The following is a 16,460-nucleotide window of genomic DNA, read 5'->3' as shown; positions in this document are numbered from 1 at the left end:
AAGAGCACAGCAAGGGAAGAAAAGCTGCTGCATTGTGCTCTGCCCACATGAAGGACTGGTATCTTTTCAGAGGTGCAGGCATGCTCAAACTGGGGCAGATGCACCGAACATTTCATTTCTGACAGCAAAAGGGCTCCTGTGGAAGACAGCTGTATTTTTCATAAGCTCTGTTCTTTCAATCAACTGTCACAAGCTGTGTATCAGCCCCAGTAATGAGATTTATCATTAGTGGAAGCATACAGGACAAACAGAGGAGTAGGGGGAAAAGAGCTTGAAAGATACCAATTAGGTTCCACATTTAGAAATGTAAAATTTCTAAAGCAGAAAGGTCTGAACAGACATAAAAGGAGCAGTGACAGGAATCAAACTATGATCTTACTCACTTCAGAAGCGAAAGCAGGCTCTGAAATCTTTTGATTCCCTCATACACTAGCAGCATGAAAAATATAGGACACTTCACGCATCTGCGCAGATGCACAATGTGAATGTGGCTCAGCAGAAGGCACAACTGCAGTCTCCTTTCAGAGAGACTTTGTTAGCAACTGTACACATTAGCAAGGCAATGTCAAGGATGTCTGACCTGAGCAAGTTTGTTTACCCAGGACACTGAAATGCTAAAGTCATTTTGCCATCTTCAAAATATTACTAAGCTTTGGCCATGTCCCTGTAATGTATTTTCTAGAGCATGGCAGCTGGGAAGGAAGTTATCGCACTTCCTTAGCAGAGGCTTTGTGCTTAGAGGAGATTAAAAAAAAACCAAACAAACCAAAAAACAATAACAAAAACCCCACAAGACACAATCACACATCAGCAACAGCCAGGATTCAGCTGGGAGGTGTAAGAGCTGTTTACATGTGCTCTGAACTCCATCCCCTTCTGTGTTTTGTCCATAGATGTATTTTCCAATCTCCTTTAAAAACCAAGGACGGGGGATTATGCCCCAAAACACACTAATCCCTGTATTAAGTCTTAATTAAAACAACTTCAGGTAATAAAATTCCACAGATTACACAGCGCTGCACAAAAGTAACCTGCCACAGAAACACAGAAGACTAACATAGCCTTAGGCCACTCCTGGCGGTTAGTGAAGGAGACAATAATGAAAGCTACAATTATGCTTTTCAGTTTATCATTTAAAATGTGATTTTAAAAGAAAAAAAAGGTGGGAGTTCACTAGTCAGACAGGAGAGCACTTCAACCTTTCTGGGCTAGTTTTTTTCTGGAACCATCACAGTTACATCCACTTTGGTGCCAAGTGAGCTGCACAGCTTCTTTATCGAAAAGGGAGCAAATTCCTTGGCTACAGCTGTGCAGAAGAGGCTACAGTCCTGTTAGAGCCACCCCACTGCCTCTGGCAAAGCCAAGCCAGCCAGGCATCTTTCCCTGCCAGGTGCTTTACACCTTGTTAGAAAAAGAAACCTTCCTATAAGGCACAGAGATAAAAATCCAAATGGCATGTTTATGTATGTGAAAAGTATTTTGATACACATCAGTTCCTAGAAAAGTAAGGGATACATACACAGTGCAACATCAGCTTTATTACCGTCTTCCGATGCAGTGCTACTTGATTACCAGTTAAGCATTTCAGAGAAGACAATTTTCTTTCTATGCAAAATAGGGAGAGATCTTCCCACTTTGTTGTTTACAAAAGTGATGCTGAAGAACAGAGGTTTTAAGCTGTTTAACCTGATAGAGAACAGGCAACTGTTTAAATTAAAAAAACACACAAGGGAAACATTTTATTCCAACTTTGACTTAAGGGAAGTGCTCTATTAAAACAGGACACTGTACACACTGCTGTAGTCTCTGTTACTGAGACCGGAGGAAAAAAAATAATCAATGCCAACTCAAATAAGTCGGCCAACAAAGCTTACCTGTAACTCAGTACATGTAAGGTAACAGGTCTCCAGTTAATTCTTCAGAAATGATGAAAATACACAGGCTTTCTCTGATGAGCTTGCCTTGTGTTAAGTGGTAAATAATATAAAGCATTTGATGGCTAATGATTTTCACAGCTTTCTTTCAAAATGCTAATGATCTGCAATGGAGACAGGTACTATAGCAGCCACTTCATCAATAATAAATATATTCTTTATTTTACAGAGACATTGTCTTCAAGTTTTTAATTTAAAAAATACATCACTAAGCCACCTCTCTTGCTGCTGGAACACACAACCAGGATGTTGTTGCTATCTGACCTATCACATAGGCAAGCATATAAGATTGTCCTAGATGGCATTAGCTGAAACAGCAGCAGCCTTCAAGACATGAGGAATAGAAGACATTAACAGAGCCACAGATCCCTTGCCGACATCTTCCAGCAGCAAGCGTGGCTGATGGCTCACAGCCATTTTCATCTACACACATGCCAAGCCTGCCTTGGCAAAAATTCCAACTGGTAAGAATTCATCTTTAACATAAAGGACCTGCATTGTATTGCCCGCCTATATCGCAGATTTTGGTTCCCCAACAGTAACATCCACATCCACAAGATGCTAAGCACTCAACTCCCATTTCAGACAGTGGGACCAGACCATGCTGGACAGACCTACAGGACCAGGCAATAAGGAATCTACTTTCTTCATTGCATGAACTCCATCATTACAGTTTGAAGCTGCATATGAAGATTACTCCTATTTTTGGAATCGCTATGCTCTACTTCAAGCATTCACAGTAAATAAATAGCTTCTGATGTGGCTAATTAGCATAGGAAGGTAATAAAAAAATTTTTGGAGAGCGCTTTTCTTTTTACTTCTTAAAAATCCTCTGGGAGACCTCCAAGAATCAGCCATCAACTATAAAAAGGTACCTTCTTAAATTCTAGGAAATAATGTCAAACATTGATTCTCACTGTGAAGTTCTATCTTCACATTTCTAATCAGTATCAACCCAGTCTATCAAAATCCATCCTCACTGGGCTTGGAGTCATTTCTCTGAAGAAAGCAGCCAATGTGACCATCTATTTCCCTCAGCACCAGTACATTTAAAGTTCATTGCCAACATGAGATAACAACACTGGAAAAAAACTGGATCCCTACCACAAATTATTTGAGAATGATAGTAGCATCCATCTCAGAGAAGCCCATCAGCACTGGGTTGTAGAAAGCAGTCTGACAAGCAGTCAAGCCATTGGATGCCCAAGTCAGAGTACAGAAGTACATCTGCTGTCATAAAGCTAATGCCAAGTTCATCACCCCAAAAAGTGGAGCGTGAGATTTCATTGCAAAAGCAGAAGCACTACCCAAGTGATTACGTTTCTCTGCCAGTCTTTGACTGCATGCTCAAGTGGCACTGTTCACTATACAGAACCATTCAAATTTTAGGGAGGGTTTCCTTTTATGATATAAAAGTTTTGGCAATCTAAGATCAGTTATTCAAGCCTGCCCGGAAAACTGTAATAGGTATTTCAATACTGCAAAGCAAAAAGGTAGTTTTTAAGAAGCTCAGAACACCATAAGCAGTCCACTAAGAAAGCTGATGGAAGTGAGGACAGTGGGGGGGGGAAATCCACTGACTCCTTGCAGAGCACTCGGTCAAAAAAAAAAAAAAAAAAAAAGAAAAACAAAAAAAAACACCAAAGAAAGAAGATGAATTAGTGTTTTAGCCATGGGTGAGCTTCAATGGAAGCTTTGCTTCTGTCTCCATAGTCGTACAACAGTTCTTCACCTGCTTTGATGTCTCTGGAAGCTATCAGTATGAGATGAGGCACACCATCAATGTCATGAAGCTTTGTTTGACAATTGCCGCATTTGCTGTGATTAATCAGTCTTCCCAGACGATTAGTTTCTTTTGTAGCATCAACACTGAAAGAACAAGCACAGAATGCAGGCTTGCTGCATATCACACAGTCATGCTTGTGGACAAAAACCAAAGGGCAAATCAGATAAAGAATGAGGAATCCACACAAGGCTTGAAAAGCAAAGGAAAATCAGAACATTACAAGATATTTGTATGATTAAAGAGACAGTACATGATATAGCAATGCAGGGAAACTAAAACAATTCTAGGAGATTTTTAAGTTAGCAGAAACCCCAGAAAATGGAAAACTTTGGACTATGTTTTTGAGCTGCCCGTTCCCAAGCAGCTCTCAACTGTTTATGAGAAACAGCAGAATCCAGGCGCAGAATGCCACCAGAAATGCTTGATACCTTAAATGCCCTCCCCTCAAGAAAGCTGTGTCCAAGCTAAGTAGTATCTACCGAGTAAGCCAGCCAGAGTCTCTGCTCACATGGAAGGCAGAGAATGCCCAGGTACTACATGCCCAACTTCCAGAGACCTGGATACTAAAGCTCTAGTGCCCCTCATTGCACAAAGAATTATGATGACAGCTATCATCACAGCATCTAGATTGCAAGTCACTTAGAATACAGGGTGCTTCAAGGTAATTAATATACTGGGTGACACACACTCCAGTATCCAGCAGTAGCAGCCAAGGAGGAAAGAATGTCGTCTGAGAGAACTGGAGTCTGGGGCAAACAAAACAGCAAACAGTGACAAAGCATGCATGCGGGGTAGGTGTCAAGTACTAGAGAAAGGAGAACCAGTCAAAGACAGTTGAAGGAAATGTTTCTCTTCCAGAATTTATCCACACTGCTTTCCAAACAAAACCCTTGCAACTCAGGAACAATAGTTAATTTTACAAAAGAATAAATTTAGGCAGAAGTCCACAGCACAACTACAAGCCTCATCCCAGCAGATACAACCCTCCATGTAGCTTGCGTTGTACTTCAGGGAATAGGGCTTTAAGTCACTTACCATTCCTTTCTCCCCAGAGGTACAGGAGGCTCTTGGGCCATGAAGCAGTGCTCCAAAAAGATTTCCTACTTCACAGTTTCCATTTAAAAAAATTTTGCATGAAAACAAGAAAAGACTTAACAGCATTTCAAGCCTCTATCACTCAGCTATCACAGTGAAGCTTACCAGTACGTTTTGCTGAGGTACTGAAAATAGTACATATAGCAGCCTGTGGATGGATCTTGAGCATACACAGCTTCTCGCTTTTTAGCATCAGTGATCTCTATGAGATCTCCATGATATTCAACTACAAATTCTCCTCGACTAAAATGTTTAGTAGCGATTACTCCTCTTCCTTTGCCATCAATGTAATCAATCTGTTGAGTTGAAAAGAAAAAAAAAATCAGCTGGGAAATTAGAAAGTATTTACATGACTAAATATGCTGTCTACTAGGAAATGAATGATTTGTCATTAAAAATCCTACAGCAGGGTATTTGTGTGTATTGCAGGCAAAGCTGTAGAAGCACTACACACAGCACTGAGGGGAAAAATATAGGACTGAGTTTGGGACACCTGAGTTACCAGGTATTTTGATACAGTGTCTTCTAAGCAAAGAACTAAGGGTTACTTTAAACCACACACACAGAAGAATTACCTGTTTTCTCTTTTAAACTACCTATTAGCTGAGGCAGTAAGCTTTTCCATTTCAAGTGCACCATCAGCATGCACAGGTTAAAAAGTTAGCTGAACAGAAAGATCGATCACAGAAATTACATTTATCACCCACCAGTACACTTTACTATTCCTGCCTCCCCCTCTAAATTGGACAACACCAAGAAAGTTCTCCTATCACTGTTGTAGGTGTGACAGTGTTAACTGGAGGCTGTGGCTTGTCAAGAATCACAGCTCTTCTGCACTTCCAGCAGCCATTTCTGCTTTCAGTTCTAAAAAAAAATGGGTGATCAGAGTAACCTAAACAGTAAGTACTTAGTCCCAATAACTAGCATTTGCTAGCAACAGGAGGAAAACCAGTATAGCCCATTATTCCAAGAGCCATAGCGAAGACCCCCAGAGACTGGCTGTAAACAGGGAAAGAGAATTTGTTACCATACAGACAGTATATATGGGTGTTACCTTTTAAACATATGACAATTAAGATGCTGTACCTAATGCCATTTCTGGAAGCTAAGTCAGAAATGAGATAGTGAAAGGAGCAAGTGCATTTTCAGTAAAGCTTATAAAGCCCCCTCGGTATTTATGACTGAGGCTGCACATGCATATTCTTCAGAGCCAAATATTGCCCATCCAAAAGGAAAGGCAGCGTGCTCCAGTTTCCCTGCACTTACATCTTACTGCCAAGGAACCGCAGCAGTTCGGAGACCGAGTTATGCTACTTTCCACTTAAACAGTATATTAAAAAATTAACAGCAAGATGCTGTATAAACAGTACATGGCTACGTGGGTTGGCACTGCAGTTACCTTCATTCCTTCTTCTTTCCCACTAGTAATCAGCTCATCTATTTTCCTCCTCTCCTCAGTCTGCAGAATAAACAGGAACAAACAAAACCACAATATTGTTGATAGCTTTTGTAGCTTATTCTATAGCTGAAAGGAAATTATTAGCCAGTGACACTCATTTTTCCAAACCATCCTATATTTCTAGCAAAACTGAATGGCAAAGAGACAGATTTGGCCCCCTCCCTCAATATATAAGCAGCTAGATTCTGTCCTGGAAGGACTGGATCAGCATTTCCAAATTTTAAGCATGTTCTTAACAATAATTCCAGTGCACAATACTACTTGTATTTCCCCAGTGGAAACCATTTACAGATAGTTACACACCCAGTGTTCAATTAACCAGCAACATTATAAGTTATGTTATTTTAATGAGATGCACTACCTCCAACTCAGATTTGCTCTTCCTGGAACTTCTTCTAACTGGGTAATAATCTGTCACTTTTCGATTTGGTGTTCTTCCTTGCGTTCTAAGGGATAAGAGAAATAGAGAACACCCATATTTCAGACTATTCGTGAAGTTACACCTCTAGGACAGAGGTGTCTGTAAGAAATTTTTATCTTCAGCTTGGTATGTTGATAAGAAACACTGATTCATATCAATCACTTCTTCAGCACCCTTCCCTTTGATCCAAAAGCTACACCCCCTTTTCTCCCCCACGCTATTTCCATGACCCTAGTACTAATGCTTTAACAATAAGAATGAGAAGCCATTGGAAACCACTGAAGGTCATATTACAGGTCTGAAAACCCTTCTGTGCCTTACCAAAAGGTGCTCTAAAATTTAGGTCATGAAAACTGCTTGGCAAGGAATTCATTAATGTTAGGTCACATTACCCCAATATCATGAAAAAGAGTATCAGCTCAGCCAGGAAGCCTCCAACTGTTCTGTTCTGACAAGATGAATTCCTATTTGTCTACAGAAAAGTAGGTCTTAATGGCTCATTGATTTCTTTTTCTACAGGTGATCAGCAATTATTTCACTTGAGGTAAAACACACATAAACCATTTGCTTAAAAAAGGCAACAAAACAAGAGTAACATTAGTTACAGGTCCGACTGTGGTTCCTGAAGGAAAAAAGCAGCTCAATGCCTCCTAGTGCAAAAGGACACAGAGCAGTAAAGCTTTCACAATTCCAGAAGTTACTTACTTTCTCCGTGGTCCACGTTTTGCTTTAACCATCTTTTTCTGAGCTGGCTTTGCATTGGCCTCATCAGCAACATCCGAGGGCAGGGGCGTCTTCGAAGTTTCTACAGTTTCTTGGTTTTGATCAGAGGAGGGCACTGAGGTATTGCACCCACCTTCTTTATCTTTCTGGTCTTCTGGTTTCATAGCACCTTCAACTATACTGCCACCATTCTTTTTTTCTGGTGACAGGAAAATAAAGTAAGGCTCTGAACTTAGGATCAACTATACCAGAGTGCTTTAAGTGAATTCCAATGGTTTCTAGTCCAAGTTTCTAGTTCTGTCAAACAGGAGAAAGAGGAAGGGAATGATAAAATCTCTTTCTGCTAGAACTCAGATAGGCTGTTACTCAGCTTTTGACTAGTCATTGCTACGGTACGCATGGTGCAGAGGGAGGTGTGAGCAGTGCAAGGGAAAGCGAAAACAGAGCACAAGTACTTTGGCACATTAGGTTTGCAGCTGGGAGTTTTCCACACCTGAGCATGCAGCACTGCACCTTCAGCACCGTGTCTGAGACAACCGCACAGCTTGCCACTCGGTGCATCTGGCATACTAAATTATCAAGTTGCCATAAGCTAATCAACATCCTGCACTGAAGAGGAAGAGGAAGGCTCTCTGGATCCTGCACTACTGTAATCAGTTGCAGTAGATGCTGGTACCAACTGGCCAACAGAGACAAAAAACCACAGGAGCTAAAGACCAGGCACTTACAAGAAGTTGATCCCTCACGCAACCAACATTTCCTTGGCTGCATGCATCCTACCTCGATACAACCACATCACCCTTTTCAGTCAACTGATTTAGAGCTAGGTGAGCATAGTTTAAAGCTCAATAAAATTTTTATTTAAAGCAAATCACCAGGTTTAACAGTCCCATCTGCTGAGGCAGATGCTTCTGTCTCACTAGAGAAATGATGCACAGCTGCAAGGCCACCGCAGTGGGACAAGCTAAAGCCATCTTCACTTTCTTGTCAAAACTGGGGAGCTAAATTAGAAGCTAAAGGCCCCACATTAACAGACAACCTGACACTCCCTATGATGAGTGGGACTTAAAATACCTGCTTGCTAAAAATGTTTGCATCAAAACGTTTTGACAAATTACCAAGGTTATAAAATCCACCTTTAAACACAAGCCAGCTTCCTGTCCTCCCCAAACTTACAGAACATTCCATTTCTAGTCACTACAGTGGAGCATCTCGGAAGCCTGGCACTCAGCATCCAGAGTCTGTGCTCCTCCTTCTCACTGCCTTTATTTCGTCCTTAAAATTTAAGAATTATTTCTTCTTCTACCAGTACCTCTAACTTCATACTCAATTTGACTTTGAATTGCCTTTATATAAATTAGCATAAAGTAGTCATATTATAGAATAAACCAACCTTAGGTAATAAAACAGCCCCCCAGAAAAAAAACTAGACAACCTGCCAAACACTGACCTGAAGAAGCAGAGTGGCAACAGAATTGCAGGGAGATCAGGGCATAATGACAACGCAAGCATTAGCTTTTTATATCCCCAGAGACAATACAAATATAGCCACACAAAAAACCAAAGGAAAAGTCACCTGGTAACCCTATGTCCTAAGTTTTGGAAAGGGTAAGGACACCCTCAGCTTTGTAGAGTTCCACATTGCCAACAGACTTATAGGACAGGGAAAGCAAAAGAGGCCAGGGGCACTGCCTGTTCTTCTTGACTGTGCATTCAAGTTTTCAAATTGGGGATGGGGGAGCACATTTAATGAGGCAAGCAATCCAAAGATCAATCTTACCATCTCCTTTCCTGTAGGTTTCGTTTAGTGTTTTGCCCTGACATTTCACCTCGTGATACATGACAGAGTTTTCTTCTTGAAGCGGGGGGCGAGCACCAGGAGTTTTGTTAGGATTCAGGTAGCTGCAGATTTTGGATTGACCAATAAACACATTCTCCTAAAACAGACCCATACAAAAATCAGTACATCACAGAGATGTCGGGAACCTCAAGCTGGTATCCACAACACGCTGCAAAGACCAGGGCTGAGAGCTGACGGGGCTAACGCAAATTACGCTGCTTTAATGCATCATCCTTACTGCTATTGTTGCTATTTCTACCAAGTGAAAACATAACAGTGGTAAGCACTTAGAGAGCTTTACTAATGCAAACTCTCAGTCCAAGAGGACTTTCATACAAAATGTGGCAGGATGACATAGTCATAAGCAACTCCAGCCTCCACCCTGTGCTTCACAGTATGAACTCTGCTGCTAAAAAAAAACCCAACCCTGAGCCTCTCAGGAGGAAGGCAGCCTGAAAAAATACAAGCCAAAAAAAAAATACGAATAACACAGCAAAAATTGCCCAAGCTTAGAACATACCCCTCCTAGTCAGAGAGGCATGAGCTTACCCAAAGACTCTCAAGAGGTGTCAAATGTTACTGCAGTTAATTATATGCTCTGCTGAGCAACACAGAAGGCAGGAATCAGCTTTGCACAGTTTACCTTGAGTGACACCTCTCAGTGAAGTCCGGATGATAAACAATGCTATCTTTTTATCCATTATATTTCACAAAAAGCAGAAAAGTTGTTAATGGCAAAAGAAACATTAAAGAGTCAATGCAAAGCACTTAGGCGAAGCCAGGAAAGTGGTAAAACCCTCTGGCATGGCCAAGCACCACAGAGGCCAGGGTTTGTACACTGGCTCAGGCTCCAACCACACCAACAGTGCACGGTATCAGATTTAGCAGACTTTAGTGGAGTGGTGTCACCTTTGCTTTCACGGTCTCCTGCCACCTCACTAAGTTTGACTGGGCAGAGTATATAGGGCACACAGATCTCAGCCGTGAAATCTGTGTCCGGACAAGCAGATGCAGCTTGGCCAGAATGAATTTTTCTTGGCTATAGTTTGGCTTAAATAAAAGCAATTTTCAGACACTGCAAGCCAGTTAAAACAACAAAAACATGCTCTTTTTTTTTTTTTTTAGAAAAGCGCACAAAGGTTCCCATTATTTAAAAATATAACTCAAATATAGCTGACTAAACAAATACTCCAGTATACATAGTCACACAAACACTAAAAAAAAGTAAACAAAGCACACAATAGAATACATGGGATAATTTTAATTAGTAACATCATAACGAGTAACAAATTTAACACATACATAGTTCACACACAATATAAGACCAGTTAAAGGCTCAAATCTTAATGCACTTATAAACTTTACTAAAGGTTAAGGTTACAGTGGAACAGCCTGAGGAGAAGCAAAGTTAAGACACTCCCTGACCCCCAATATTGCTGAAAGGGCTATGAAAGACTTGCTTATTAAGAAACCGGGGGGATTGAAGGATGAAATGGAAACACTCCATTTTAACAACTGCAAGCAGCAAACCCTGAGCAGCCAAGTTCTCGGGGTTCAATAGAGTTTAAATATGGGCATTTCCGCAGCCAGCCAGCAGTGAACTGCAGGCAGTCCACCTGCCAGCAGAGCCTGCTGGCTTTGAATACACCATGAACAGGAAACGAACTATTTCTCCAGCACAGCTTTGCCCCCCAACCTCCCCCACCCCCCAGCTCCCTGCCTGCTGCCTCTTGGCGCTACCGAGACGCGGCTGCCACGTCTTTGTCTGTGCCAGGCTTGAGACCCTGGAGAGCAGAGATATTTCTCAGCCCAGCAGAGCACGTGAAAGGCTGCTGAGGAGCTCTGGGATTTGATGCAACAGCAACCATTATTTCCCAGGGTGGGTGGGTGTGCTAAATGCAGTGACGATGGCCCTCCGGCCACCCGCCTGAAACACAACTACAGGACCGGGGAGACGGCACGGAGGGATGGCCCAGGCCGGGGCCTGGCTGCCCGCAGCTGCGGCAGGGCACGGGGAAACATAGAAAGAGCCCGATCGCCCCGAAAGTTCACCGGTTTTTGAATGATCGGGGGCGCCCCGGCGAGCCGGCGCCCGGGGCCGTGCGGCGCCCCCGACAGCCCGCACGCCGGTTCGCTCGCACCGCGGCGGGGGACGGAGGGCGCAGGAGACCCGGGGGAGCCGCCCGCCCCGCTCCGCTCGCCCAGGCCCGGGCAGTGCTTACCCCGCCGGCCCGGGGGCGGCCGGGGCCCTTCCTCTCGGCGCTCTCGGGTCTCGCCTCCTCCGCGCCGCCCGCCCTGGCCTTGGGCATGTTCTTCCCTAGGAGCAAGGGGGGAAGATGGGCGCCTGAGCCATGTCCGGCGGGGCCGCCCGCGGTCATCGCCCGGCCACCGCGGCCTGCGCCATGTTTAAAGGGCTGGATGCGGCAGGGCGAGCCGTGGCGGCCCAGCCCCTTCCCGGCGAGCTGCGCACACCGCGCGGGGGAGGAGTCCCGCCGGCCCCGGCGCCCCGCACCTCCCGGGAGGAGCCTCCGCGCCGCGGAGATGCCCCACGCCGCCCGGCCCACCCCACCCGCCCGCCCTGCACGACAGGCCGCCGGCCCCGGCCCCGCTCCACCCGCGCACCTTTCGCCATGGCCGCGGCGGCGGGGCCCGGCGTCCAGCAGCCCCCCCACGGCCGGGCCGCCCCGGCGGTCCCTGAGGAGCTCCCCCTCCGACAGCAACCGCTCCGCAGGGAGACGCCACGCTCCCTTCCGCATCCCCATTGGCGGAGCCGCGTGCCCGTAACCGCTCCCGCGCTCCTGATTGGTGCGCGAAGCCGCACCCTGCCCTCTCCCTGTCACACGGAGGTGGCCGCAGCTCCCGGGAAAAGGGTTTAAATGTGCGTTCCCTGGGCGCTGATTGGCCCGTGCGAAGAGCAACCGGCGCGCTGATTGGCGGCCTAGGAAGGAACGCCCTTCCATGGCAAAGCCCCGCCACGTGGGTAGGACGCCCCGCCGGCAGCGGGCTCCCCGCCGGGGCCGGTGACACGTATCCCCGGGCGGGGCGGACCGGGCCAGGCCGGGCCAGGCTGGGCGGCGGCACCTCCTCCCTCCCGCACCCCTCCGCAGAACAGGGATCTCCGCTTCTGGCCCCCCGCCATGGGCGCGGGCAGCCCCCGCCACCTCGCAGCGGCGATCCGGGGGACCCCTCATTCCAGTGGGGTCGGAAAGCTCTGCCCTGCGAGATGATTAGCCTGCTTTCTGCAGCGTCTAGCTTCAACCTCCCTGGTTGAAATTTAAATCCATTAATCCCATCCTCAAGGCCTGCCTAGAGAACAGACAGTACGCAAGTACCTCGCTGGAGTACCAAACCCACTCTCGCGTAGACCCCCGCATGTCAAGGCCAGGGAGCTGCCCCCATAGCAACCACCAGCATCAGTGCCCCGCTCACAACACTCACGGCAGGTCTAGTACGTAACACTTCTAAATCAGGAAAGGACGATACAAGCAAAGCCACGGTGAGGCAAGCGTGCGCATGGATCAAGGGACACCGAGTGTTTCTTCTGTGTTAGTGGCTGTCATGGTGGAAGTGAGGGAATCACCACCCAGGGTCTCTTTGGTGCGCCACGTTTAGTAGAACAATTAATTTGAGCAATAGGGTATGCCCAGTCTTTCTCCTTACCCACGTTAGCCCTTCCAAGGCTTCTCTAACAACAGCTACCCGTGTGCACTCAGGGTATGGGCCCGCAGCATGTGGGGCAACCCAAAGTGCTATCACTGAAGGCCCATCTGCAGCCACAGGCCCCAGCTTGTCTCTCGGGCGTTCCCACAGCGCCATAATCAACCACTTCAGGATGCCCATACATGTGAAAACTATCCTCTCCCTTAAGAACAGCAGAAAAAAGCCAACCACTGTCAGCTCCAGCAAGAAATAAATGCCCTGAAGGGATGGCCTCATCCTTCCTGGGCTGTCCCTCAGCAGTTGGGGAGCTGACAAGGCACGAATGTGGTGTGAGGGCGGAGGAGATACTGGAAGGCAGCACAGTGTTTCAGTCTACCCTCTCCTCATGTTGTATTGGCTTTCTGCACAAACAGGCTCCCTGAGAAAAGGCAAAAGAAACCCAGCTCTGCATCATCACCGTGATTTATGATGTCTGTGGCTTCACTAACAAGGCACATGCGTTTCACTGAAAGGCAACCAAAATGCTCGAGGTGTTTTCCTGTAAACTCCACCAGACACAAGGCTGCAGCCAGCTGCCGTCAGCTGGGCATCATGCTGATGAACTTCTCCATTAAGGCAGGTGCACCAAGCTCTCCAGAAAAGCACAGAGCCTTTTGCAGACACCAGTCAGATTTTTCCACCCCAATTCACACTGTTCTCTTCACACAGCTAGAATGTGACTGGAAAAAAATTCTTCATAAATTAGTAATGCTGATTTCCTTCTTGCAGCAACTGAGCAACACTGTTCCTCGCGTCTTGGGAAAGCTCTGGAAGCACCATTACTGTGGTGCTGCTCAGCTTTTGGGGGTTGGTTGTTTTTAATATTCATTTTATACGTAGATATTAAACAAAGCGACTTTGCACTGAAGCTGTAGGGCCGCCAGCAGAGGGCAAAGCAAGCCAAGCAATTCCCGTCCCTAGAGCAACAAAGAAAACAACGTCATCTGGAACTGGCCTCTGCTACCAGCACGGTGGCATCACACTGTGAATAAACAAAAATACACCGCCTTCACCCCCTTAGCTCGCTTCAGGGCATTACGACCAAAAAGCCAGTACCGAAGGGGAGTTAAAATGCTTTCCCACACGGCAGGCGATAGCCCAAAAGAGGACGCGCCTGTCTGCAATCGCCCATCACCGTGACTCGGGCTCCGCAGCACTGGGGAAAGCTCCGGCTGGCTCCTACACTCCAGAGGGAGCAGCCCGGCTCCCGAGAGCACCAGCTTTAAAACCCAGTGACCTAAATATTATCTCCGTGGCGCTGCAAGAGCAGCTCCCGGGAGTGCTACGTTTTAATGCAGAAATGTGAAAGCGTTTTGTGGGGGAAGGGAAATTAACGAGCAAGGCGTTGGATTTGCTCAGCAAGGAAAGAAAATCGTCACAGTAAATACCTTCAGTCTAAATTAACATTTCACCCAGTTTAAAAAAAGAGAAAAAAAAATCTCATTTTTTTAGGATCGGTTACCTTCGAAATCAAAAGTTCCCTTTCTTTCAAAAATACCAAGATGTTTGTTAAATATTTCTGTCCAAGAGCAAGTTCTTGCTGTAGTTCTCACTCAGCACCTGTCATATTTGCAACTAAATAACTATCACAACATTTACACAAATTTCGTATTCACAGGGTGAAATCCTGACAGTTTGCATTTCAGCCACTGTACCTCTCCACTTAGAAAGCAAGTAAAACCGATGCCCTGAGGGTAACTGTTGAGCATCACATTAAGCAACATTATTTTATAAAGTCATATAGTAAAATGCCACTAGGTGCTAACTACATTTCAGAGATATAAAACATCATTACATTCAGAATAGTATCTACCGATGATAAAAAAGATGCTCTTTTGCTATCTTTTTTTAAAATCATCTCTAACTAAAAAGTGTATTCAGTGAGATGCTTACGTTACACGCCAAATCCAAGGGAAATGGTGTCCTGAAGATAATTCTGCACGTGCTAATTTCATGCCAGGAGGAAGCGTCATCATCACCAGTGGGATTACTCACCTCTCCCAGCCGAGGGTGATCATAAACTCTGCTCGCAGGCCTGTCGGGTAGCTATCTTTTCAATTCAAGCCATCAAAAATGTCACTTTCTTGTCACGATCTTACCAAGCTGCTTAGACACATTTAAGTTTAGATACAGCACACGTGAGCAGTACTTCATTGTGCCTTTATTTGAGGCAATAATCAAGATATTAGCGGCCATTTACATTCTTCTTCTCATCTCCAGCCAGACTCTTGTCCTCTTTTTCACCATTTAGCATCTGAAGCATCACTGCTTAATCTGAGTTGCTTAAATCAGTTTTAATTAACATTGCTTTGTCTTTGAATAGCTTAGCCTAAATCTGTCTAATCCCTTATTGGTTGTTTTAATCCTTGTTAAGTTTGTCTAATGATAAAATAAGTAAACTTGTGCAAAATTGAATGAGCAGTACTGAACGCTTTGAGATTTCACAACTGCCCACACTTCATTGATGTCTGCTTCAATTTTGTTAGAGTTCTTAAAATTTTTCATGTTCTTGCGCAACTTGGTCCATGTTTTAACACAAGACTTGTCTCTTTCAGCAAGTCTGTGGGTCTGAGGGCCTTAGGTGCTCAAAAGGTCTCTCCAAATGCAAAACTGGCGTCATAGGGTTTTCCGAGTAGTTAGCTCTTCACAACAGCAAATTTCACATTAGCAGCTTGTAAAATATTTGGAAGGGAAAACTCATGTGCCAGCACATCCCCACGGGTGCGGCACCCCCAGGGGGGCCAGCAGGGGTGGCCCCCCACCCAGCTCCGCTCCATCAGCCCGTATCAGGCCAGCAAGCTCCTGTGGAGGAAACTGGGCTGGGAGGGAACTGGGGGAGCTGCAGATCTCCCACAGCCGGGGGGGGGCACCGGCCCCGCCTCGAAGCCCCACGAAGCCGCCTCAGCCCAGGGGCGCGCCCAGGCCCAGCTCCACAGGAACAGCAGAGCCCGGCGCGGCGGGCCAGAACCGAAGGGACGGAGGAGAAAGACGTTCAGCGGCGGGGGCTGAGCCCCTACCGTTTCTCCTCATGCCGGCGGCCGCCCGCCCCGCTCCCAACCTCCCCCTCAAACAGCTGCCGGCGCGCGCGCCCGCGACCACGAGAGCAACCCCAGCCCGCGCCTGCGCACTGCGCCCCCCCCCTCCACGGGCAGAGGTGGCTCTCGCGAGAGCTCTGCCCTAGCACGGCCTCGCGGCAGCCGCCATCTTGAAACAGCCGGCATCACGTGATCGCTTGCAGCCGTTCGCCTCCGCCTTCCCCTCCCCCACCCACCGGGAACCGGGCCCGGCCGGCGCCCCAGGGCCGGGCCGCCCACGGGGACGTCGCTCTCTGAGGACGGTGGATACGTCGGGTTTTGGTTGTTTTTTTGGGGGGGATCGCTGCCTCCCATTACCGGGGCGGGGAGAAACGAGGCGCGGCATGTCACGTGACGGGGCGGCGTGGGAAGCGCTCGCGGAAGCCCGGCAGCGGCGGGGACGAGAGGCGGGGGGAGGGTGGGAAATGG

General features: G+C 46.5%; 1 protein-coding gene across 4 annotated transcripts; it reads right to left on the bottom strand.

The window, feature by feature from the left end:
• Positions 1-1,518: 1,518 nt before the first annotated feature.
• On the bottom strand, positions 1,519-16,029 carry KMT5A (lysine methyltransferase 5A). 4 transcript variants are annotated; one of them, XM_040610899.1, is made up of 8 exons: positions 14,953-16,029; positions 11,481-11,575; positions 9,199-9,355; positions 7,401-7,617; positions 6,636-6,720; positions 6,215-6,274; positions 4,921-5,111; positions 1,519-3,803 (listed from the first exon to the last, which is right to left on the bottom strand). In XM_040610899.1, the coding sequence occupies exons 2-8, from the start codon at positions 11,565-11,567 to the stop codon at positions 3,593-3,595; spliced, it is 1,008 nt and encodes a 335-aa protein (XP_040466833.1). In that variant the 5' UTR covers positions 11,568-11,575; positions 14,953-16,029; the 3' UTR covers positions 1,519-3,592. The 4 variants fall into 4 exon arrangements, with proteins under 4 accessions (XP_040466833.1, XP_040466825.1, XP_040466842.1 ...); XM_040610891.1 differs by lacking the exon at positions 14,953-16,029 and adding an exon at positions 11,881-12,193; XM_040610908.1 differs by lacking the exon at positions 11,481-11,575 and having other exon boundaries at positions 14,953-16,022.
• Between the last annotated feature and the right edge of the window lie 431 nt (positions 16,030-16,460).

This window comes from Falco naumanni, chromosome 1 (genome assembly GCF_017639655.2).
Source record: "Falco naumanni isolate bFalNau1 chromosome 1, bFalNau1.pat, whole genome shotgun sequence".
In the NCBI taxonomy this organism is placed as follows: domain Eukaryota; kingdom Metazoa; phylum Chordata; class Aves; order Falconiformes; family Falconidae; genus Falco; species Falco naumanni.
This window is presented reverse-complemented; position numbering and strand designations above follow the sequence as displayed.

Excerpts from the sequence above, each read along its gene's own strand:
- KMT5A (XM_040610917.1), bottom strand. The coding sequence starts at position 11,636 with ATGACCGCGGGCGGCCCCGCCGGACATGGCTCAGGCGCCCATCTTCCC. Across the intron at positions 7,618-9,198 it reads AACCTACAGGAAAGGAGATG|AAAAAAAGAATGGTGGCAGT; the intron begins GTAAGATTGATC and ends TCCTGTCACCAG. Across the intron at positions 5,112-6,214 it reads GGAAAGAAGAAGGAATGAAG|ATTGATTACATTGATGGCAA; the intron begins GTAACTGCAGTG and ends TCAACTCAACAG.